At 46.2% G+C, this 25865-nt stretch overlaps 1 protein-coding gene across 1 annotated transcript in view; it reads left to right on the forward strand.

Moving 5' to 3' along the window:
- FOXK2 (forkhead box K2) overlaps positions 1 to 24698 on the forward strand; it is a 216515-nt gene extending 191817 nt beyond the window's left edge. The window contains exon 9 of the mRNA XM_030208025.1: positions 22992 to 24698. Within this exon, the coding sequence (XP_030063885.1) occupies positions 22992 to 23170 (179 nt within the window). The 3' untranslated portion in view covers positions 23171 to 24698. The remainder of the gene's footprint in view (positions 1 to 22991) is intronic.
- Positions 24699 to 25865: the final 1167 nt, after the last annotated feature.

Genomic DNA, 25865 nt, shown 5'->3' on the forward strand with positions numbered 1-25865 from the left:
GCTGTTGTGGTTTATCTAGCTACTGGCTAAGCATCTTTGATAGTTGTAATTCAGAGCACCTAAAAATTTATTTCCTTGTACTATTAGATTTGAGGCTTCTGCCTTTCTCTTCCTGGAGCAGTAGGCAGGGATATCTTGCTGGTTAGGCCTGGAAGATGGAAGATTTCTTTGAAATTGGGCATTTCCTGCCTTCTCTGGGCAATTCTGATATCTTTAGCCAGACCCATGACCTCAGGTGGGATACAGGTTCACAACAATAGGGGCCCAAACAAGGCTACTTTGTACCACAGCACACACCTGTCAATTCAGAGGGTTGGCCATTCATTAATTGCTTTTAAAATGAACAGCACATTAATTTTATTTATTTACTAGTAAAAAAGGCCCGTTTCTGGAACGAATGAAACGGGCGCTAGCAAGGTTTTCCTGGGAGTGTGTATGTTTGAGAGAGAGAGAGCCAGAGCGAATGTGCGGGTGTGTGACAGAGTGAGACTGTCTGTGTGAGAATGAGAGTGTGTGACAGGGCCCCCTCCCCTGTTCCTAATGCCCCTCACCCCGTTCCCTCCCCTCCTTTTCCTCCTTCCCACACTTTGGGTTCCTTAAGGCTTTCAAAAGTCTATGTACCTCCGTGGCCCTAACGCCCAGTATCCGGATACCCCACCGCTTTCCTCCTCACCCCTCCCCCAAGATGTAATACTTTCACGTACTTCATTTTTAAAAAAAAAAGTGTCCTATCTACCCTGTGTACAAATGCCCGGCATTCAGATTGTGTTCCTCTCATAAATTTTCATTTCTTTCATTCATTCAGAACTTGCCCCCCCCCCCCCCCCCCCCCCCCCCCCCCCCCCGAACACTTTTGGTTCCTTCAGTCTTTTAAAACTCTCCTATGTACCCTGTGTGCTAATGGCCAGCATTCAGATTGTTCCCAAATGTTCATGTCTTTCAGTGGTCCAGAACTCCCCCCCTCCCCCCATTTAACACTTTCGGTTCCTTCAGTCTTTGAAAACTCTCCTATCAACCCTGTGTCCTAATGGCCAGCACTCAGATTGTTTTGCTTTGCCAAATTGTCTGTCACTGATGTCACTGAGGTCAGAGCATGCCTGCCTAGCAGACCACTTCCGGCAGGCACGGTCCCAAGCACATCCTGTTGGAGGTGAGAATTATTATATAGGATTTGCTACATTTGTATCCCACATTTTCCCACCTATTTGCAGGCTCAATGTGGCTTACATATTACCGTAAAGGCATTCGCCAAGTCCGGTAGGGGACAAATACAAAAGATGTTATGGTGGAATAGGGAAGATAAGATTCAGGCATAGTGTTAAGTTTCAGACATTTACATAGAGAGATGTGGGAGCCGTGTTAGTCCACTTTTAAAGGTAATCAATAGAAATAAAAGAAAATAAAACATAGCCTATGGAGTCCCACCTGATGAAACTGATTTTGGTGACTGTGTCTAATTGTTTTGAAGAACTATTTGATAACTAATCTTGAATGACTCCTCTATTCTGTCGAATTAATGGATTTCCTTTTCTCCTTTTATTTGTTTGTATTTTTGAATTGTAAACCTCCTTGGTCCGTTGTGTACAATGTAGCAAATTTAAATAAACCATGGTTTCAGGCATAGCTAATCTCAGCCCAAATGTATAGGGTCAGATTAAAGAGGTTAAAAAGTAAAGAATTGGACTTCCAGTGGAGCCATGAGGCAGAGCAGACACTGAATAGCGCTGCTGTCCACTTCCCACCTAAAAAAAAAAAAAAACACTGCAAATAACCTGAATTAGCCTACTGACTACCCATCCTGTGTGGTTGGCTCCCTTCTAAGGCTCTCATCTTGTGTTTATGCTCTTGGGGAACTTTTTCCTGCTGTTATGGTGGCGAAAGACTTGCTCAAAGGACGCAACAGGAGCCGAATTATTATTAGCACTTGTATAGCGCTACCAGACGCACACAGCGCTGAACACCTGACACAAAGAGACAGTCCCTGTTCAAAGAGCTTACAATCTAAATAATACAGACAGACAAGACAGTTACGGGTGAGGGAAGTACTGGGTGAGAAGGAAGGAAGAAGCAAGGGGAGGGCAAATGAGTAGAGGCTAGGAGCCAAAAACAGCAGTGAAAAGGTGGGTTTTCAGCATGGATTTGAAAACAAGTAGAGATGGAGCTAGACATACAGGTCCAGGAAGACGATTCCAGGCATAAGGTGCCACAAGAGAAAAGGAACGAAGCCTGAAGTTAGCAGTGGAGGGAGAAGAGGGACGACAAGAGCGATTTGTCCAGAGAGCGGAGTTCACAGGTAGGAATGTAGGGAGAGATGAGAGTAGAGAGGTAATGGGGGGCTGCAGAGTGGATGCATTTAAAGGTCAGTAAGAGAAGTTTAAACTGTATGCGGAAGCGGACAGGGAGCCAGTGAAGTGACTTGAGGAGTGGGCTAGTGTGGGTATAACGATTCTGGCGGAAAATAAGTCGTGCCGCAGAATTTTGGACAGATTGGAGAGGAGAGAGATGGCTGAGTGGAAGACCAGTGAGAAGTAAATTGCAATAGTCCAAGCGAGAGGTGACAAGGGGGTGGATAAGGGTTCTGGTAGTATAATCAGAAAGGAAGTTCAGTTTTGGTCATGTTTAGCTTCAGATGGCATTGAAACATCCAAGCAGCAATGTCGGACAAGCAGGCTGAAATTTTGTCCTGAATTGAGGTTGATATTTCAGGGGTGGAGATGTAGATCTGAGAGTCATCTGCGTAAAGATGGTATTGAAAGCCATGGGAGGAAATCAGGGTACCAAGGGAAGAGGTATAGATGGAGAAAAGGAGGGGTCCAAGGACAGAACCCCAAGGCACACCAACTGAAAGTGGGATGGAAGTTGAAGAGGATCCACCAGAGTGAACACTGAAAGAACGAAGCGAGAGGTAGGAGGAGAACCAGGAAAGAACAGGGCCCTGGAATCCAAGCGAGGACAGCGTATCCAGGAGTATAGTGTGGTGGACGATGTCAAAAGCAGCAGATAGGTCAAGAAGGATAAGGATAGAATAGAGACCTCTGGATTTAGCCAGTAGCAGGTCATTAGAGACTTTGGTAAGTGCAGTTTCAGTAGAGTGAAGAGGGCGAAAACCAGATTGAAGTGGGTCAAGAATAGGTTGTGAAGAAAGAAAGTGAAGACAACGGCGGTGAACGACACGTTCTAGTAATTTGGAGAGGAAAGGGAGATGGGGCGATTGTGAAAATCAAGATGGCGTGCTACATGCACACCCAAGCCCCTTGTTGAGCTCAGAATGGGCTGCAGAAATAATCTCTGAAGTGAAAGCCACTATTGATAAAAAAAAAAAATTACAACAGTTCTTTGACAAAATTGATAATGCTCATGAGCACCTAGATAGTTTGGGCGTGGAAGTTGAGGCACAGCAGTGAACTGGTGTGGGGGAGACTAGGCAAGATACCTTGGGTAAACTGCGTAAGGCCCTTGCAGACAAAATTAAAGATCTGGAAAATCAGGCTAGACGTAATAACCTGCGCCTGGTAGGCATTCCGGAGAGTGTTCGAGGGGGGATGTATTGCATTATCTGGAGACTTGGCTATCACAGAGTTTGCACCAAGTGTGCGCCATGGACTGTTCTGTCTGGGGGCCCGCACACCCAAGGGTTCCAGACCGCGTGTGGTGATCTTAAGGATCGAACTTTGCCCACAAGGTGGAGATATTGCAGGTGCTATGAGCTGGCAAAACTTTGCAAGTGGATAATCACATCTGGAAAGCGGCCTGCTTTATCCATCTACATCGGAATCTGGAGCCTGATTTGGTAGCTTGGACAAATTAACTTTCTCTACAGCCTCTATCAGGGGGCCTGCGACATGTGGTCTAGATATTTTAGTGTCTCATTGGACAGATTATGGATATCATTTGAGGAACTCGATGAGGGACCATTTTTTTGCTGGCGTGGGATTTTTTGTTTTGAGACCTTGCTAATGTTACATTACTGTGTCGCTTTTGGTTTGATTGCTGTGTTGTCTGGCGAAGGTTTAGATATGGGGATGGTCAGTGCATATGAGCTTTGATTGGAAGGGTGTTGGTTCTTGCGGGGGAGTCCTATGGGTGTGTGAGAGATGGGATTAGGGTTTTTGGGGGGGGGGGTTGGGTGGGAAGGTTGTTTGGGGGTTCTAAGTTGTACTTCAAGTTCGCTTGTGTGGCTGGCTGCGAGCATGGTGTATCTTGTTAATGGTTTATGGTATAATGGGGGGAACCTGGTGGAGGATGGGCACCGGGAAACTCTGGGAAATATGTATTTCTTGTTTTGGATGAATATTATCATTGTGCAGTGGGAACCTCCTTGAGGGTTTGTTCTTGGAATTTGGCGGGTATTCATTCACCCAATAAGAGAACAAAGATCTTCAACTTACAGGAGTGGAAGAAAAAGCATGTTCACGTTGCCTGTCTTTAGGAAACCGACCTAAATGATGAGGAACATCAGTAATTGAAGCATAGTTGGGTTGGGGCAGTACATTACTCATCAGGTACTACCCATAATGCAGGGTGGCATTCTTGATAAGTAAATCAATATCATGTCAGAATCATAAGGTGCTGGTGGGACAGGAGGGCAGATATATGTTGGTCCACTTGACTGTTCAGAGCTCAGATCTGGTCTTTCTTAACGTCTGTGCCCCCAATGCTTTGCCCTTTCGGTTTTTTTAGACACTGATTAAAGCTGTGGTGTCATATCTACATTTGCCTCTTTTAGTTCTGGGGGATTTTAATATTGCAGTGGATCTTTCTGTGGATAGGAAGGGTGGAGGGGGCCGTATTGATCTTAGACCCAGTTGGGGCCTTCAGTATTTTTGCAGTCTTAGATCTGGTGGATTTTTCATCCTTTAGATAAAGATTGTACCTATATTGCTAGGGCACAATCGGTCATGTCCCTCATTGACTATATTTTTGTGACATCCCCCCATTTCCATGAGGTTACCGAGGCAAATATAGATCTTCCTACACTCTCGGATCATTCCCCTATCCGAGTTGATCTGCAGGGTGTACTCGCTGAGTTGGGGCCCCAGACTTTGGCATTTTCTGTCTTATTTATAATGGGATTCTTCCTTTAAATCTTATCTTGCTCAGAAGTGGCACCACTATTTAGCAAATAATGAGTGCCATACCTGGGACCCCATATTATTTTAGGAAACAGCGAAGGCTGTTCTGAGAGGGGAAACCAATGCTTATGTGTCTGCCAGGGGACAGAAGCAGGCCAAAGATTTATTGTACTTGGAATGTCAGGTTGACTGTTGTAAGAGGAAGTGGATTTTATGTCCTTCACTAATGGCCAAAGACAATTTACAAGCCACTAGGGTGGCCCTCAATTCCTTTATTCATGAATAAACCATTAAGTTTCTTGTGTATTATAAGCATAAGATATATCGGCGTGAGAATCAGACTGGGAGGTTGCTGTTCACTTAGTCCATCCTTGGGAGGGCCCCCGGTTTTGAAAAGGTATAGGTCATCAGGGTAAATTAGAATCTAATAAGGAACAGCTGATACATTTGTTTTCCCAATATTTTGCTCAATTCTATCCGCAATCCTCTGTCCCAATTGAGACTGTTCAGTCATATGTCTCTTCCTTGACTTTACCTAGGATTGATCCACAGGCAGCTGGGCATTTGCATGAGCTGATTTCAGGTTTGGAGATCTTTCAGGCCATAAAACCAGGCCCCTTTGGCGAAGACCCAAGGCCCTGATGGTCTAAGTGCCGAATTTTCTAAACTCCTGCAGAATCATTTTTCGTTACCTCTGGAGGCATATTTTGGGCAGGTATGTGATACCGCTGACTTTCTAGCTCATGCAAATCGTTCAGTATAGTGGTCCTGCCTAATCCTGGTTGCGATTCAACTTTGCTGAACCCATTTCCCTGCTCAATTTTGAAATGAAACTGATGGATAAGATTCTAGTGACTTGTGTAATGGGCCTGCTGCTTGATTTTATCCATCAGGATTAGGTGGGCTTTGTAAAATCCTGACAAGTGGTTTGGAATGTTTGTAAGGTTATATATGGCTGCTGTGGGACAATGTGCTACTGGAAATATTCCTGTCTTTTAATTAGTTTGGATGCCCAAAACATTTGACTGTGTGAATTAGGACTATCTGTTTCTTTTACTGGATAAATATGGATTAGGGAGGTCCCTTTCTGTATATTGTATTTTGTATACTAACCCTCTGTCGGCGGTGCTAGTCAATGGAAGACTGTCGGATTATTTTTCTTTGGTGTGGGGTACCCATCAGGGGTGCCCTTTGTCGCCTCTGCTCTCTGTGCTTGCTCTATTGATTACTCTGTGGGCAGATTGAGAGGTCCAGTGGCCTTACAATTGGGAGGGAAGTTGTAAAGTGCATGCTCTGTGTTCTTACATATCCAGCCCAATCATTGAGGAGGCTTTTGCATTTGGTACACTCTCATGGCATGGTATCTGACTTTTCTCTTAATCTTAGCAAATCTGAGACCATGGCCCTGGGAGGGTACCAAAATGCTGATTGAGGTAACCAATTTACATTGAAGAAGGTGCATAATAAAGTATTTGGAATTTTACTTGACCAGTAAGATGACAGAGGCCTATCGGGAAAATTATACTGTAGTGCTCAAAAAGACTTTAGATGTTTTTGCTTTGTGGGCACCATTGCTACTGTCCCTCACAGGCCGAATAGCTTTATATAAAATGGTATTATTTTTGAAATGGCTCTGTCTTCCAGACTTTTCCCATATACCTTACTAATCGGGATGTGGCTGTTTTTCAGAAGAGTCTTAACAAATTTCTGTGGAATAATATGAGGCCTAGAGTTTCCTTATCTCAACTATCTCTGCCTTTTGAAAAGGGAGGCTTAAAACTATCTGATCTACGACGCTATAATATGGCTTTCTGTTGTGTGACACCTAGTGGACTGGATAAAAGGAACTGCTCATTTCACCCCACCAACACACCTGTTGTACTACCTTCATACCTCATACTTTACACGAGTGTTGACTACTGCAGCACATCCCAACTTAAAAAGTATGAGCCAAGGTTGGTAATGGATTTGTAAGCAGTTGAAACTTCCCTCTTCCTCTACCATATTGCTCCCTTTTTGGGGCAATAAAGATTTGGATCCTGACGTGACAAAGCTATATTTAAGACATTGGTCTCAATGTGGCTTAAATTACATTTGTGACTTGGTGACTGATGCGGGATCCATAAAGTTCTTTGAACAGATTCAGGAGGTGGGGGGGAGGGTCTTCAGGCTGGTGACTGGCTTTCTTACCATCAGGTGCACCACTATATGAGTGTGCTAGATACTTCCACTTTGAATGAAGATGCTGTGGTCTTACTTTCTGAAACTTTGCTCTTATCCCAAACATCTAAAGCAAGTCTCTCTCTTTATCAGATCAGCTTACGCAGTCTGGCTCCTGCTTTTGATTACATTGCCCTGGCTGACGTTGATCCCCAGTGTGCCTGTTGAATTTATAACTTGAAGTATTGACATCAGGGAGGGGAGGGAGGCGCTAGGGTTTTGATCTGCTGTTATTTGCCGATCAGACTGCCATGAAGAAACAACATGTGTGATCTGATCCTTTGTAGTATATGTGTTGGTGGTAGGTAGAGGGCTCTCCAGTCCATAACGTCTCTCTCTTTCTTCCATAACTCCCCTCCACTCCCTAGGTCCAGTATTTTTCTCTTTTTTTTTTCCTACCCCTCCCACAGGTCCAGCATTTTTCTTTTTTTTTCCCTTCCCTCCTCCTCCTCCTCACAGTTCCAGGCCTTTTCTCTTTCTTCCCTCCCTTCTCCCCCGAGTGAATCTCTCTCTCTCTCTCTCAACCCCCCCCCCCCCCCCCCCCCCCCCCGTTTACCTTAAACCGCAAACTACGTCTCCAAGGTAGACAAACTGAATTCTGTGGTCTCAGGACTTTAGAAGTAGCTCAGATGATCTTTTGTAACATAGTAACATAGTAAGATAAAGACCTGTACAGTCCATCCAGTCTGCCCAACAAGATAAACTCATTTTACATGGTATGTGATACTTTATACCCGAGTTTGATTTGTCCTTGCCTTTCTCAGGGCACAGACCGTAGAAGTCTGCCCAGTACTGTTCTTGTACTAAGTTCTGAAGCTAACATCGAAGGCCCTTAAAATTTACACTCCAGCCCATCCCTATCTATTCAGTCACAATCAGGGCATACACCGTAGAAGTCTGGCCAGCTTCTGTTATGTTTCCAATTACCGGCGACGCCACCTAATCTCCGCTAAGATTCCACGGAACATTCCTTCTAAACAGGATTCCTTTGTGTTTATCCCATTCATGTTTGAATTCCATTACCGTTTTCATCTCCAGCACCTCCTGTGGGAGGGCATTCCACATATCTACCATCCTCTCCGTGAAAAAATACTTCCTGGCATTAGTCTTGAGTCTGCCCCCTTCAACCTCAATTCATGTCCTCTCGTTCTACTGCCTTCCTGTCTCCGGAAAAGGTTCGTTTACGGATTAATACCTTTCAAATATTTGAATGTCTGTATCATGTCACCCCTGTTTTTTCTTTCCTCCAAGGTATACATGTTCAGGTCAGCAAGTCTCTCCTCGTACGGTTTGCAACGCAAATCCCATACCATTTTCGTAGCTTTGCACAGCTCCCAGTCTTTTTACATCTTTAGCAAGATACGGCCTTCAAAACTGAGTACAATACTCCAAGTGGGGCCTCACCAACGACTTGTAGAGGGGCATCAACACCTCCTTTCTTCTGCTGGTTATGCCCCTCTCTCTTCACTTTCAGATCCTCCGACACCTCCGACACTTTTTTTTATATATAAAATTACTTTTTATTGTGCTGTGTCAATCAATCTCCCTATCCCACAACAAGTAACCCCAGAACTCTTTACATACTAGCCCAACAGATGCTCACACTCACAACTACCATATTCATACATTCAAGCCCACCATTAATAGTGATCACAATGATGTTTCAAATTATATAGAGTTCAAAATTCAATTTAGATATGGTCACTTTAAATCCATATAGAGCCGAACATGACTCTGTGGCCTGTGTTTCTAAAAACACTTAATTGTCCATGTCCTCTGTATAACACCGACCACAGTACTTTCAATGTAATGAACAGTGCAATGAGATGCTGGGTAAAAAGGATGTTACACTCCTTTCGCCAATAAACTGGTTGCTCTTTAACAAAGCCACAGCGTCGGGCTAGAGCTAGGCTACTGGAGGAACCATTAAAAGTTCAAACATCAATTTCTTCTTAACTCATCCTGGTCCTCAATGCAAGACCGCATTTCGTCAAATTCTTCATCAGGAGAACCAAATCACGCAATCTGTTGAATAAACATATACCAAAACTCTAGACTTAACACATCTTACTAGTGTATATATTTTCTCATAGACTATAATCACATGTAAACTATACGTGGCTGCTTACCACTGGGACTGCTCTCCGAGACTGGGTTACCAGATGGTACGTAGGAACGTAATGCCGTATCTTACAACGCATGGATTAAATATCTGACCGGATGCCGCCCTTTCATTGACGTCATGAATCTATAGCCATTCAACCTCAAGATTTAAACCCCAAGGGGCTACCGTGTTCCACTGAAATATGTATCGTTGTTCTATATTGAATAATTGGGCACTCACATCTTCTCCCCGGGTCGGAGGTGAGATTTATATTAATGCCAAACATCTAAGGTTTGGCAATTAAAATTCAATGCGAAGAAATGCAAAGTGATGCACTTAGGGAATAGAAATCCACGGGAGACGTATGTGTTAGGCGGGGAGAGTCTGATAGATACGGGCGGAGAGAGGGATCTTGGGGTGATAGTATCTGAGGATTTGAAGACGACGAAACAGTGTGACAAGGCGGTGGCCGTAGCTAGAAGGTTGTTAGGCTGTATAGAGAGAGGTGTGACCAGCAGAAGAAAGGGGGTGTTGATGCCCCTGTATAAGTCATTCTCCGAGGACAAGCAGGCTGCTTGTTCTCACGACTGGGTTGACGTCCACGGCAGCCCCCACCAACCGGAACAAAACTTTGCGGGCAGTCCCGCACGCAGGGTACGCCCACCGCGCATGCGCGGCCGTCTTCCTGCCCGTGCGCGACCGTTCCCGCTCAGTCTTTTCTTTTCCGCGCTGGAGAGAGCCGCGTTCATCTCTCTCTCTCTCAGCCCCGGAAACCAGATTGCGCGTTCACCGCGAGCTTTTCTTCGTTCTATTTTCTTCATTTTTCTGTTTTATTTTGTTTTAAAAAAAAAAAGAGAGAGTACTTTGTTTTCCCTCGTCGTTTTAGAGGGGACGTCTCGTTGCGGCCTTGTGGCCGCGCGGTCGATTTATTTTTCGAGGCGTGTATTTTACCGCCACCATCGACGACTTTGACTTCGCCGACACGATTTTTCCGTCGATGTCCTCGAAGGTCCCGAGTGGATTTAAAAAGTGTGGTCGGTGCGGCTGGCATATCTCACAGACCGACACTCACACTTGGTGCCTCGGGCCGGAGCACGATACCAAGACGTGCACCTTGTGTCTCGGTCTCCGGAAACGGACACAGGTAGCGAGGCAAGTTCTACGGGACCGTCTTTTTGGAACTTGCACCGGCCCCTCGACGTCTACTTCGACGGCATCGGTGTCGACGGCCGGATCTTCGGTACCGATGTCCACGAAATCGGCACCGACGGCACCGACCCCAGGAGCACAGGTCCCGTCGGCCCGCCGGTCTTCCGGAGACGGCAGGGGTGAGAGGCCGCGTGGGCAATCGGCCCCTGTCACTCCCTCTACCCAGGGCCCTCGGGACCGAACCCTGTCGGACCCGATCCCTCGAGGCCGAGGGGGATCTACTTCCTCCTTTTCTATTCCACCAAGCGCCGATGACAGGCACCGAAAAAAGGCAAAGAAGCACCGTCATCGGTCGCCCACAGCGCATCCGGCTCCCGGCGCCAGGGATGACTCGACGCCGAGGAAGCAGCAGCGCCGAGAAGAGAGGTCCCCCTCTGTGGTAGAGGTATCGTCACGCCAGGGTGCCAGCACTTTGGTGCCGTCTCCTGGACCCGACCAGCTTCCGGCACCGACTCCTCTACCGGCCCCCTCACCTTTCCCGACTGCGGGCCTAGACGAGTGCCTCCGAGCCATCCTTCCGGGGATCCTGGAAGGGCTGATGCGCCAAACTGTGCCGGCGCTGGGGGTACTTGCGCCCTCGGCGCCGTTGATGGAGACGCCGGCGTGCTCTAGCTCGGCGCCGAGGCCCTCGACGCCGACGCTGCTTGCGGCGCCGGTCTCGACCGCCACGCAGGTGGAGTCGACGTCGATGGAGGGAGCTTCATCCCCGCCGGCGCGGGAGTCCACCGCTCGACGACGCCACTGAGGCCTCGGTGCCTCAACGTCGAGCCGGGCCCTGTTGAGGACTGAGCTGCAGGAGCTCATGTCTGACACCGAGGAAGAGGCCTCGTGGGGGGAGGAGGAGGACCCCAGATATTTATCCTCAGAGGAGTCTGTGGGCCTTCCCTCCGACCCCACTCCTTCACCAGAGAGAAAGCTCTCGCCACCTGAGAGCCTCTCCTTTGCCTCCTTCGTCAGGGATATGTCTATTTGCATTCCCTTCCCCGTGGTCTCTGTGGATGAGCCGAGGGCTGAGATGCTCGAGGTCCTCGACTATCCATCACCACCTAGAGAGTCTTCCACGGTGCCGTTGCACAATGTCCTCAAAGAGACACTGCTTCGGAACTGGTTGAGACCATTATCTAATCCCACCATCCCCAAAAAAGCGGAGTCCCAATACAGGATCCACTCGGACCCAGAGTTAATGCGGCCCCAATTGCCTCATGACTCGGCGGTCGTGGACTCTGCTTTCAAGAGGGCAAGGGATACCGCTTCGGCGCCCCTGGGGCGGGAGTCTCGCACTCTGGACTCGTTTGGGAGGAAGGCATACCAATCTTCCATGCTCGTGACCTGCATCCAGTCTTACCAGCTCTACACGAGCATACACATGCGGAATAATGTGAAGCAACTGGCGGACCTGGTCGACAAGCTCCCCCCGGAGCAGTCCAGGCCTTTTCAGGAGGTGGTCAGTTAGCTGAAGGCGTGCAGAAAGTTCCTGTCCAGGGGTATATATGACACCTGTGACGTGGCATCTCGTGCTGCGGCCCAAGGTATAGTGATGCGCAGGCTCTCATGGCTGCGTGCCTCTGACCTGGACAACTGCACCCAGCAGAAACTGGCCGAAGTCCTTTGCCGGGGGGATAATATTTTTGGTGAGAAGGTCGAGCAGTTGGTGGACCAACTGCATCAGCGGGAAACCGCCCTCGACAAGCTCTCCCACCGGGCGCCTTCAGCATCCACCTCAGCAGGTGGACATTTTTCCCAGGCCAGGCAGGCTGCGCCCTACGCCTATAACAAGCGTAGGTACACCAAGCCGGCCCGAAGGCCTCATCAGGCACGGACAGTCCCAGCGCGCTCGTTCCCGTCAACAGCGTGCGCCTAAGCAGCCCCCTGCGCCTCCACAGCAAAAGCCGGGGACGGGCTTTTGACTGGATCCATGGGAACATAGCTGCCATCAAAGTGTCTGTACCGGACGATCTGCCAGTCGGGGGGAGGTTAAAACTTTTTCACCAAAGGGTGGCCTCTTATAACCTCCGACCAGTGGGTTCTCCAAATAGTGCGGTGCGGATATGCCCTGAATTTGGCCTCCCCTCCACCAAATTGTCCTCCGGGAGCCCAATCCTTCAGCTCCCATCACAAGCAGGTACTTGCAGAGGAACTCTCCGACCTTCTCAGCGCCAATGCGGTCGAGCCCGTACCACCCGGGCAGGAAGGGCAGGGATTCTATTCCAGGTACTTCCTTGTGGAAAAGAAAAGAGGGAGGATGCGCCCCATCCTAGACCTGAGAGGCCTGAACAAATACCTGGTCAAAGAGAAGTTCAGGATGCTTTCCTTGGGCACCCTTCTGCCAATGATTCAGAAAAACGATTGGCTATGTTCCCTGGATTTAAAGGACGCATACACTCACATCCCGATACTGCCAGCTCACAGACAGTATCTCAGATTCCGCCTGGGCACACGGCACTTTCAGTATTGTGTGCTGCCCTTCGGGCTCGCCTCTGCCCCACGGGTGTTCACGAAGTGCCTTGTGGTGGTCGTGGCGTATCTACGCAAGCTGGGAGTGCACGTGTTCCCATATCTCGACGATTGGCTGGTCAAGAACACCTCGGAGGCAGGAGCTCTCCGGTCCATGCAGTGCACTATTCACCTCCTGGAGCTGCTGGGGTTTGTGATAAATTACCCAAAGTCCCATCTCCAGCCAGCCAAATCTCTGGAATTCATAGGAGCTCTGCTGAATACTCAGACGGCTCAGGCCTTCCTTCCCGAAGCGAGGGCCAACAATCTCCTGTCCCTGGCTTCCCAGACCAGAGCGTCTCAGCAGGTCACAGCTCGGCAGATGTTGAGACTCCTAGGTCATATGGCCTCCACAGTTCATGTGACTCCCATGGCTCGTCTTCACATGAGATCTGCTCAATGGACCCTAGCTTCCCAGTGGTGCCAAGCCACCGGGAATCTAGAAGATGTCATCCGCTTCTCCACCAGTTGCCGCACTTCACTGCACTGGTGGACCATTCGGACCAATTTGACCTTGGGACGCCCATTCCAAATTCCACAGCCCACGAAAGTGCTAACGACGGATGCGTCTCTCCTGGGGTGGGGAGCTCATGTCGATGGGCTTCACACCCAAGGACTGTGGTCCCTCCAGAAAAAGGATCTTCAGATCAACCTCCTGGAGCTCCGAGCGGTCTGGAACGCACTGAAGGCTTTCAGAGATCGGCTGTCCTGTCAAATTATCCAAATTCGGACAGACAATCAGGTTGCAGTGTATTACATCAACAAGCAGGGGGGGCACCGGATCTCGCCCCCTGTGTCAGGAAGCCGTCGGGATGTGGCGTTGGGCTTGCCAGTTCGGCATGCTTCTCCAAGCCACATACCTGGCAGGTGTAAACAACAGTCTGGCCGACAGACTGAGCAGAGTCATGCAACCGCACGAGTGGTCGCTCCATTCCAGAGTGGTACGCAAGATCTTCCGAGAGTGGGGCACCCCCTCGGTGGACCTTTTCGCCTCTCAGGCCAACCACAAGCTGCTTCTGTTCTGTTCCAGACTACAGGCACACGGCAGGTCTAGCGTCGGATGCCTTTCTCCTCCATTGGGGGACCGGCCTCCTGTATGCTTATCCTCCCATACCTTTGGTGGGGAAGACCTTACTGAAGCTCAAGCAAGACCACGGCACCATGATTCTGATAGCGCCTTTTTGGCCCCGCCAGATCTGGTTCCCTCTTCTTCTGGAGTTGTCCTCCGAAGAACCGTGGAGATTGGAGTGTTTTCCGACTCTCATTTTGCAGAATGACGGAGCGCTTCTGCACCCCAACCTTCAGTCTCTGGCTCTCACGGCCTGGATGTTGAGGGCGTAGACTTCGCTTCGTTGGGTCTGTCTGAGGGTGTCTCCCGTGTCTTGCTTGCCTATAGGAAGGATTCCACTAAAAAGAGTTACTTTTTCAAGTGGAGGAGGTTTGTCGTTTGGTGTGAGAGCAAGGCCCTAGAACCTCGTTCTTGTCCTGCACAGAACCTGCTTGAATACCTTCTGCACTTATCAGAGTCTGGCCTCAAGACCAACTCAGTAAGGAATCACCTTAGTGCGATTAGTGCTTACCATTATCGTGTGGAGGGTAAAGCCATCTCTGGAGAGCCTTTAGTCGTTCGATTCATGAGAGGCTTGCTTTTGTCAAGGCCCCCTGTCAAGCCTCCAGCAGTGTCATGGGATCTCAACGTCGTCCTCACCCAGCTGATGAAACCTCCTTTTGAGCCACTGAATTCCTGCCATCTGAAGTACTTGACCTGGAAGGTCATTTTCTTGGTGGCAGTTACTTCAGCTCGTAGGGTCAGTGAGCTTCAAGCCCTGGTAGCTCATGGTCCGTATACTAAATTTCATCATAACAGAGTAGTGCTCCGTACTCACCCTAAGTTCCTGCCAAAGGTGGTGTCGGAGTTCCATCTTAAGCAGTCAGTTGTCTTGCCAACATTCTTTCCCAGACCGCATACCCGCCCTGCTGAATGTCAGTTGCACACATTGGACTGCAAAAGAGCATTGGCCTTCTACTTGGAGCGGACACAGCCCCACAGACAGTCTGCCCAATTATTTGTTTCTTTCGACCCCAATAGGAAAGGGGTCGCTGTCGGGAAACGCACCATCTCCAATTGGCTAGCAGATTGCATTTCCTTCACTTACGCCCAGGCTGGGCTGGCTCTTGAAGGTCATGTCACGGCTCATAGTGTCAGAGCCATGGCAATGTCGGTGGCTCACTTGAAGTCAGCCACTATTGAAGAGAGTCGCAAGGCTGCGACGTGGTCATCTGTCCACACATTCACATCACATTACTGCCTCCAGCAGGATACCCGACACGACAGTCGGTTCGGGCAGTCGGTGCTGCAGAATCTGTTTGGGGTTTAAATCCAACTCCACCCTCCAGGACCCGAATTTATTCTGGTCAGGCTGCACTCTCAGTTAGTTGTTCTTCGTAGGTCAATTTCTGTTATACCCTCGCCGTTGCGAGGTTCAATTGACCTGGGTTCTTGTTTTGAGTGAGCCTGAGAGCTAGGGATACCCCAGTCGTGAGAACAAGCAGCCTGCTTGTCCTCGGAGAAAGCGAATGATACATACCTGTAGCAGGTGTTCTCCGAGGACAGCAGGCTGATTGTTCTCACCTACCCTCCCTCCTCCCCTTTGGAGTTGCGTTTTTACTCATTTTTGCTTGTCATTCAACTGAGCGGGAATGGTCGCGCACGGGCGGGAAGACGGCCGCGCATGCGCGGTGGGCGTACCCTGCGTGCGGGACCGCTCACAAAGTTTTGTTCCGGTTGGTGGGGGCTGCTGTGGACGTTAACCCAGTCGTGAGAACAATCAGCCTGCTGTCCTCGGAGAACACCTGCTACAGGTATGTATCATTTGCTTTGGTGAGGCCCCACCTGGAGTATTGTGTTCAGTTTTGGAGGCCGTATCTTGTTAAGGATGTAAAAAGAATTGAAGCTGTGCAAAGAAAAGCTACGAGAATGGTATGGGATTTGCGTTACAAGACGTATGAGAAGAGACTTGCTAAACTAAACATGTATACTCTGGAGGAAAGGAGAAACAGGGGTGATATGATACAGACGTTCAAATATTTGAAAGGTATTAATCCGCAAACGAACCTTTTCCGGAGATGGGAAGATGGTAGAACGAGAGGACATGAAATGAGATTGAAGGGGGGCAGACTCAAGAAAAATGTCAGGAAGTATTTTTTTATGGAGAGAGTAGTGGATGCTTGGAATGCCCTCCCGCGGGAGGTGGTGGAAATGAAAACGGTAACGGAATTCAAACATGCGTGGGATAAGCATAAAGGAATCCTGTGCCGAAGGAATGGATCCTCAGGAGCTTAGTCAAGATCGGGAGGCGGGGCTGGTGGTAGGGAGGCGGGGATAGTGCTGGGAAGACTTATACGGTCTGTACCAGGACTGGTGGTTGGAAGGCGGGGATAGTGCTGGGCAGACTTGTACGGTCTGTGCCAGAGCCGGTGATTGGGAGGTGGGGCTGGTGGTTGGGAGGCGAGGATAGAGCTGGGCAGACTTATACGGTCTGTGCCCTGAAGAGCACAGGTACAAATCAAAGTAGGGTATACACAAAAAGTAGCACATATGAGTTATCTTGTTGGGCAGACTGGATGGACCGTGCAGGTCTTTTTCTGCCGTCATCTACTATGTTACTATGTATTTTATGTTTCTGATTGATCCAGTGGGAAACCAACTGAGCTTCTGTGTTTAGATTTTTCAAATTGCTAATGTGTTCCGCTAACCTATTTTTTAGTATTCTTTTAGTGTGGTCAATGTAATATTTTCCACACGGACACATGATGCAGTATACAACCCTCTCACTATTACAATTAGTATTGGATTGTAATTAGAAGAACCTGTTGGATCCCGGAATCACAATCTAATTTGTGATCATGGCATATCTACAGTAAACACACCTCCCACACGGGGAGTGCTGTCCATCAAATGTTTGTGGGGTAGATCTTTTTAATCACCCAAATTTGATTTGCGACGATATGCCACCTTGGGGTGTTCTTTGAACTCCAAATGTACTGCCAACACGTGCCAGTATTTGTGAATCACTTGCCCAATTTTGGGTGCCTGGTGGGAAAACGGAAGAACGCATGCTAAAGATCTGGCCCTAGATGTTTGTTTAGAGGATAACAACCAGGCTCTATGGGCGTATCGTGCTCTTTTATATGCCCTCTTAAGAATATGCATAGGGTAATCTTCTAGAATCCATTATTTTTCCTACCACCGACGTGAGACTTACCGGTCTGTAGTTTCCCACTTCTTCCCTGTCTCCACTTTGTGAAGAGGGACCACATCTGCTCGTCTCCAATCTTGCGGAACCTCTCCCGTCTCTAAAGATCTATTAAATAAATCTTTAGGAGGTCCCGCAAGGATCTCTCCGAGCTACTTCAGTATCCTGGGATGTATCTCATCCGGCCCCATATCTTTGTTCACCTTCAGATTCTCCAGCTGTTTATAAACTCTTTCTTCTCCTCGGCAGCCAACCACTGTCCTTCTCCAGGATTTTCCTCCGTGAACACCGAAGAGAAATAATTGTTTAGCATGTTCGCTTTATCTTCATCATTTGCCACATAGCAATTCTCATTATCTTTCAGTCTCGCAATTCCAATCCTATCTCTTCTCCTTTCTCCAACATATCTGAAAAAAGTCTTGTCACCTCTCTTTACATCTTTAGCCATTTTTTTCTTCCGCTTGTGCTTTCGCTAGCCGTATTTCCCTCTTTGCTTCTTTCAGTTTAATCCGATAATCTTTTCCGTGAGCCTCTTGTTGCGTTCTTTTGTATTTCTTGAACAAATCCTCTTTTGCTCTTATTTTTTCAGCTACTTGTTTGAAGAACCATATAGGCTTCCTGCTTCTCTTGTTTTTGTTTACTTTCCTCACAAAAAGATCAGTTGCCATATTTATAGCAGCCTTTAGCTTGGACCACTGTTTTTCTACTTCTCCTACGCCTTCCCACGCCAACAGCTCCTCCTTCAGGTATTCACCCATTTTATCAAAATCAGTATGACTGAAATCCAGTACTTTGAGTTTTGTGCGTCCGCAGTCCGCCTTCGCCCTTATATCAAACCATACGGTGTGATGATCACTATTACATAGGTGGGCACCCACCCGGATATCGGAAACACTACCTCCAATAGTGAGCATTAGATCCAGCATCGACCCTTCCCTCGTGGGTTCCGTCACCATTTGTCTGAGCAAGGCACTTTGACAGGCATCCACAGTCTCCCTACTTCTTTCCGATTCCACAGACGGGACGTTCCAATCCACATCAGACAAAACAGAGAGTAGGGTTAAATGGTCAATATTCTCAATGGAGAAGGATAGTTAGTGGGGTTCCCCAGGGGTCTGTGCTCGGACCGCTGCTTTTTAACATATTTATAAATGACCTGGAGATGGGAGTAACTAGTGAGGTAATTAAATTTGCTGATGACACAAAGTTATTCAAAGTCGTTAATTCGCAGGAGGATTGTGAAAAATTACAAGAGGACCTTATGAGACTGGGAGACTGGGCGTCTAAATGGCAGATGACGTTTAATGTGAGCAAGTGCAAAGTGATGCATGTGGGAAAGAGGAACTCGAATTATAGCTACGTCATGCAACGTTCCACGTTAGGAGTCACAGACCAAGAAAGGGATCTAGGTGTCGTCGTTGAGGATACGTTGAAACCGTCTGCTCAGTGTGCTGCTGCGGCTAAGAAAGCAAATAGAATGTTAGGTATTATTAGGAGAGGAACGGAAAACAAAAATGAGGATGTTATAATGCCTTTGTATCGCTCCATGGTGCGACCGCACCTCGAATATTGTGTTCAATTCTGGTCGCTGTATCTCAAAAAAGATATAGTGGAATTTAGAAAAGGTGCAGAGGACAATGAACATGATAAAGGGGATGGGACGACTTCCCTATGAGGAAAGGCTAAAGCGGCTAGGGCTCTTCAGCTTGGAGAAAAGGCAGCTGAGGGGAGATATGATAGAGGTCTATAAAATAATGAGTGGAGTTGAACAGGTAGATGTGAAGCGTCTGTTTACGCTTTCCAAAAATACTAGGACTAGGGGGCATGCAATGAAGCTACAATGTAGTAAATTTAAAACGAATCGGAGAAAATGTTTCTTCACTCAACGTGTAATTAAACTCTGGAATTCGTTGCCAGAGAATGTGGTAAAGGCGGTTAGCTTAGCAGAGTATAAAAAAGGTTTGGATGGCTTCCTAAAGGAAAAGTCCATAGACCATTATTAAATGGACTTGGGGAAAATCCACTATTTTTGGGATAAGCAGTATAAAATGTTTTGTACTTTTTTGGGATCGTGCTAGGTATTTGTGACCTGGATTGGCCACTGTTTGAAACAGGATGTTGGGCTTGATGGACCTTTGGTCTTTCCCAGTATGGCAATACTTATGTACTTATGTAAATCTCCCAACAGTAGCACCTCCCCTTTCATACCAATCTTTTGAATATCTTCTATCAGATCCTTGTCTAACTTCTCCTTTGCGCAGGAGGTCTGTAGATAACTCCCGTGTGGATACAGGTTCCGTCTTCTCTTTCCAGGACGATCCATAAAGCTTCTTCTTTTCCCCAGGTTCCCCACATTTCAGCTGCTCTGATATTCTCTCACAGAGCCACTCCTCCACCTCTTCGGCCCTCTCTATCCTTCCTAAAAAGATTATAGCCCAGTACGGTCACATCCCATACATGAGCATCGTTGAACCACGTCTCCGTAATAGCAACAATATCCAAGTTTTCTTCAAACATCAGGGCTTGAAAGTCTTGAACCTTTTTACTTAGACTACGAGCATTTGTGCACATAGCTTTCCATGTTCTTAGTGAGTTTGGGTGGTTTTTTTATATTTACATGACCTTTCCCTCTGGTTTAAATGTCTAGAAACATACTGTTGGAATTTCTCCCCAAGGATCCTTTTTCCCATCACAGAAAGATGTAGCCCATCATTACAGTACAGCCTATTATTTTGCCACGTATTACCCCATTCTCCTATGTATCTAAAACCTTCTTCTTTACACCAAGACTCAAGACACTTATTGAATTCCTCTGTTTTGCGTAGTCTTTCCTCTCCCCTCCCCAACATAGGAATTACTTCAGAAAAAGCCACAGTCCGAACCAAAGATTTCAGTCCCTCCCCAAACTTCTGGAACGCCCTCTGTGCTGTAAACTTGCTATTGTTGTCCAGGTCATTTGTCCCCAGGTGAATTACATCAGCGTTGGAAGCCTCGCTCTCTTCTTGGATCACTTTCAGTATTTGGTCTATATATCTTGTAGCTGAAGATCCTGGAAGACATTTAACTATGTTGGAACCCCTGAACTGTGCTCCTAAGTTTATGCCTCTGATAATGGAGTCTCCGAGCAGTAATAATTTTCTGCTTTTCACAATTCTGTCATTAGTTGGGGGATGTTTCTGGGGTTGTGCTATTTTCATTGCCTTTGGTTCTACCACAGTACTTCATTTTTCGCTATCATAATGATGCAACACTGCAAAAGAATTTGACGGGCAAAGCTTGGAAGGGCGAGTTTCTGTGTCACAGATCTTCTTAGTCTACTAGAGCCTACTGTGACCCATCTATTCCTCTGATGTTTCATTCTCTGAGGCAGTGGTGGTGGTAAATTAGCTGGGAAATGAGTAATCCTGGACACTTCTTCAATTGTAATTCCTTCTTGAGTTTGTTGATCTCTTCTTTCAAGGCTGATATTTGGAGACAAATAGGACAAGCTCTGAGGTTCCAGATAGTTTGCCTTAGGATTAAAGCAGAACATATATTAGTTTGCCTTAAGATTAAAGCAGAACATATATTGCAGTGAATGAAGGTCATAATGATGTGATTCACACGTGTGAAAAGGTGAACTATGAGAGGGAATAACAAGAATTAGGATTGGCCAGTTAGGTGTAATGAAGATACTTGTCCCTTGATTGCCCTATATAAAGGGAGTTTAACTAGGGGTGGGTGGGACTAGGACACAGGTAACCTCAGTTACCAATCAAACCGAAAATGCCCAGTGCTGCTCCCAGCTCACAAGGTAAACTTAGGTTCTACTACCCAGCTCAAAACAAAATTGCTCCTCCTCTAGAGCTATGAGTCACCAGATGCTATGTAACCAAAATTGATTGAATTAAGTCTCTGGCAGTGTAGATTCAACACACAATTCTAATGAAAACAGACACCAGATTCAATGTCGCCAGATTAAGTCACAGGTTTAAAACACTTGGCACAGGTTAAGACACAGTTCCAATGAAAACACCTTTAAGACAATTCCATCATAAAAAGATGAAATCACTAGCACAGATATTCAAAACACAGTTCTCTAAAATCCCTTTAAAACAATGCCAGCATAAAAATATAAAATCACAGTGCAATATAGGCAATAGGATAGAGACAGATAAGAAACTTATAGAGGTCAGATCCTCTGCAAGTGAAATGACAGGGTTTTTTGTGTTAATAGGATAGAATAAAAAGGGGGTGAAATAGAATAAAGGAGTCAATAGTTTATCAGGAAGATATTAAGACCAGGACACAGGTAACCTCAGTTACCAATCAAACCAAGTCTGAAAATGCCCAGCGCAGCTCCCAGCTCACAAGGTAAAGCTCACAAGGTAAAGGTGAGTGGTTGTGTTAAAGAATAGAAGGGTGCCTTGGTTATGCTCTAGGGCAGGGTCACATGTCAAACTAGCCTTGGATGCCTTCATGCATACCCTCCAATTGTGTTCGTAACCAAGACTGTCTTGAAGTTCAACCAATATCAAAGAACCATGATTCTCATAGACTCCTACTGACCCAGGCAAGTAGGCTACTTCCTTTTTTGGAATTTTCCATAGGATCTCTCAAGCTGTGGTATTCCTCAGCATTGATCACTCAGGCTCAGAGAACACCGTTACATCTCAGCTTTAGAACCCTCTCCCTCAGAGCATGCATACTGAAAGGATAGCCCTAGCTACTCTGAATCTGCTTGATGATAGCATTTCAGACATCTTGTTGACTTTCACGAGAGACTCTGAGATGGTCTTAACAGTTTCAGGTGGAAGAGGTTTGCCATCTGCTGTGATGGAAAGACCATAGTTCCTTTTTCCTGCCCCATGCAAGAGCTGAATACCTTTGACATCTTTCTGGGTTAGGTTGAAAAAAAACCAACTCATTAGCGTTCATCTCAGTGCAATTAGTGCTTATCACATTTTAGAAGGTAAAGTCATTTCTGCTCAGCCTTTGTTCTCCTTGATGGTTTATTGCATTTTTTTTGTCTGGATAGATTTTTATTATTATAAGCATGAATACTGCAAACATTCTGACAACTCCAATCGCCAATAAACCTGGCCAACAAAAAGACAGATCTCCTTAACCAATCTGAAATATCAGCTGGATTGATGACTTTTTACAACAAAAAGACAGGCCACCAGACAAGCAATAAACTAATAACCAGTGTTCAATGAATGAACTTTTTATTTAAGTAGACTAATGTGAAAAAGATTTCCCCCTCCTGATTTCCCCTGATGTTACATACAAGTGTGGTTTCTGATCTTTAAATAAAAATGTAATACTGCATTAGCTAAAGGGAACCTGAGTGAACACCACAACAGTTTTTAAATTATTACTTCATTTATTTAAGGAACAGAGTTATCCAATGTCCATATCATCCTATGGGTAGCTATGACAAGGGCTGGACTTGGGTGGGGTGGACTGATGAAATAGAGGGAAAACCTTGGGTAGTAGAGCCTGATTGCATGTGGTGCCGTAGTATAATAATGGCTGACTCTGACTGAAGAAGCTACTGGGTCCCAAAAACTTTGTATTGTGTTCCAAAATATTGTGAGGGACACCAAAACACTTGATTTTAGTCCAGTATTTGACCTGCTTTTTTTTTTATCACAGCTGCATCCAGCCCTTTACATATGCTAGCTACTCATGCATCAGTGTCTGCGTCCCTTCCGACAAAGCGTCAAAATGGAGACCAGCTAGAACAGCCTGAACTGAAACGAATCAAGACCGAGGAACGAGAAGGCATAGTCCTAGCAGTTAACATGGACAACACCATCTGTGGCAAGGAGTGAGCCAAACAGCCAGAAGTAGAAACTTTTCACAATTTTGATTTGTGTGTGTTTATTTGTTTTTGCTTTTTGGTTCTGTTTTTTTTTTTCTAATTATTTTTTTTTAAATAAAACACAAAACAGATATTAACTTTAAGGTGCCAAAAAGGAGATCCTTAATGTACCACCCAGAATACTGGGAACCATTCACACCCAGGTGGGTAAATAGGCCCTGTGAAAACAAAAACATAAAATAAAAAAATTATATTAAAAAAAGGGAATATATATATAAATATATATATTAAAAAAAAAAAAAGGACTTAGTGAACTCTCAGCACTGAAAAACAAACTGAAACACAGGTGGCCTTAATGCTGGCAAGCAAACACATCTAGAGAAGTCTGATGGAAAAGACATTGCTTATTCCAGAGGCTGTACCTCCTACTGAACTACCTCAGTGTACACTGGGACACGGAGGGGCTGGCACGGACACATCTTTTAAAAGAAATCTCCATGTGATTATTTTAAGGACTGAATACATCAGTGTCTATGGCAGCATGATAAAGCGCTTAGTGTGTGATCTGGTTAAAAAAAAAATACCATGATTGTATATTCCTCAAAGGGAACAAAGGCAGGAGCCAGTTGGTCTATCCTGGCAGTGAGCCTTTCAGATATGACCTACCTAATCCAGATGTTGGTAGATATACAGTATTTTTGTCGTTCACATGTGGATTTAGAAATTCTTGGGGTTGTGTTTTTTTTTCTCTCCCCCCCCCCCCCCCCCCCCCCAATCGCTGTAAAACAAGCCAGGAATGAGGGTGGGAAAGGAAAAGGGGGGTGGGGGGTCTCTTAACATTTCAAATCACTCCATAGCTCTGCTGGAAAACCTTGATTTTGCATCAGTTTTTGATTTTACATTTTGGTAAAACAATGTAGTTTTTTACTTTTCATTTTTTTAGCAATAGTATAATTTTTTTTTGTCTATCCAGTTTAAAGTCTGATAAAGCTATTTTTACACAGCAAGTGAGTTTTTCCTCTCCTCCCCCACCCCATCATATTTAACTGTTCCATGATTAAAATGTAGTCATCATTTTCCATGCATAGAGCTGATCAGCTTTCTGTTTGGGCTTGCATGTAAATGAGATATTACGTGACATACAAAGAAAGCACTGCTAGAGAATCCAGCGCAGCAACACTCACCTGCAGCTCGCTCACTACCTGTTACTGTGTTTCTTACAATTGTGCTGAATTTGACTGTCCTTGGTTAATATCATGAATGTTTAAAAAGAAGATGGTAGTTTTTGCCCTGGAGGGAAGATAACATCCTGGGCATCAGGGAGTAAAGGAAAGAGGATAGTTAAGGAAAATTTACTGTCAAGAGGTATAATTGGAATTTTTAGATGTAAACACCCAAATGTAGAATCTAATCTGCCCAGTTTCCAGTATTTATTCTGAAGACATTTATGGCACACAGAGTTTCTGTGGTGGTCTTGGGCAGTAGCTGTTGTTTTCTAGCAGTGGCTACTGTACTTAATAAAAAGTTTTAAAAATCCATGTTTAGTAGTTGATAGCTGAAAATGTGCTGTAGTGGTGGTTTCTCTTTTGTGATGAGTGAAAATTGATCAAGAGCTGACTTCATTTTTCTCTCTTCATAGTTTGTCAAGGGTAACTATTTTGAGTGTGTGGAAGGGAGCTTGATCAAATTAATAAGTTGGTTTACTACATAAGGCCTATCTGGTATTTGAGATGACATACCTTGGATGACAGTCATGACCATATATGTCGGTGCTGTCAGCCTATATAAAGCTGTGAGTTAAAGGCTTCATCTCACTGCACCTCCTTGCTGTAATTTGTGGAGGGAAGGGGGAGATGTTAATTGCATTTTTTTCTTCTCACCTGCTCCACATTTTAAAAACCACCTCCTGTAGGCTTCTGATATGAATGGATGCAGGATTGGCGGCTGGCACTATGAGTCTTCACATCAACCTGGGAATTAGGTCCCCCCCCAATTTCTATAGCGCTTCTTCACACTATTCCAGAACTTGTGGTTGGTTGTGCCCATTGAGTAGACCTGCAGCTCTTCAGTATTCTCTATCTCCAGCAGTGGGATGGTCATAACTGGCACAAGTTCTGTGAGGAGCTGCTCCTGGTCCAGGTGGTGAGCTGGCTCCTAATTGAGCATTGCAGCTGAAGTACTTGTTCCTTTGCCCAATTCCCCACCCCCCCCCCCCCCCTTCACTGGGGACATCACATTCAGCATCCTTGCATTCTTAAAAAAAAAAAAATCCCAAATCGGAAAGCAAATGAAAGTGTGGCCTGGGAAGGCTTCAGTCAGGCTCAGTTACCTGATGGGCTCCCTGCTGTGTTGCAAGTTGAGTGTAGTACACTCATCTTCATCAGTGGCAGATAGGCTGAGTTCTGAGGTGAGCCTGTCAGCTGTGGTAAATCAGACCTGGTTATTGGGGGTCTGTGCTGTATGGGGGAAGGCTGCCTGTTCAGCCCCAGCTATGGTGACTACCCCAGCAGAGGCATCCTCCTTTGGGACAGTGTTCTGCATGTAAACTAGGCTCAGTTGTTGGTGAACACCTCAGATGAGGGCACCACACAAGAGTCTCTCCCACACCTGGTCCCTCAGGAGCACTTGGATTCCTCAGACGCGCCTGCTGCTTCCTCGCCCTGGCACAGCATGGCAAAGTCAGCCATTTTGCAGCTGCTGATACG

Source organism: Microcaecilia unicolor, chromosome 6 (genome assembly GCF_901765095.1).
Source record: "Microcaecilia unicolor chromosome 6, aMicUni1.1, whole genome shotgun sequence".
Lineage (NCBI taxonomy): Eukaryota > Metazoa > Chordata > Amphibia > Gymnophiona > Siphonopidae > Microcaecilia > Microcaecilia unicolor.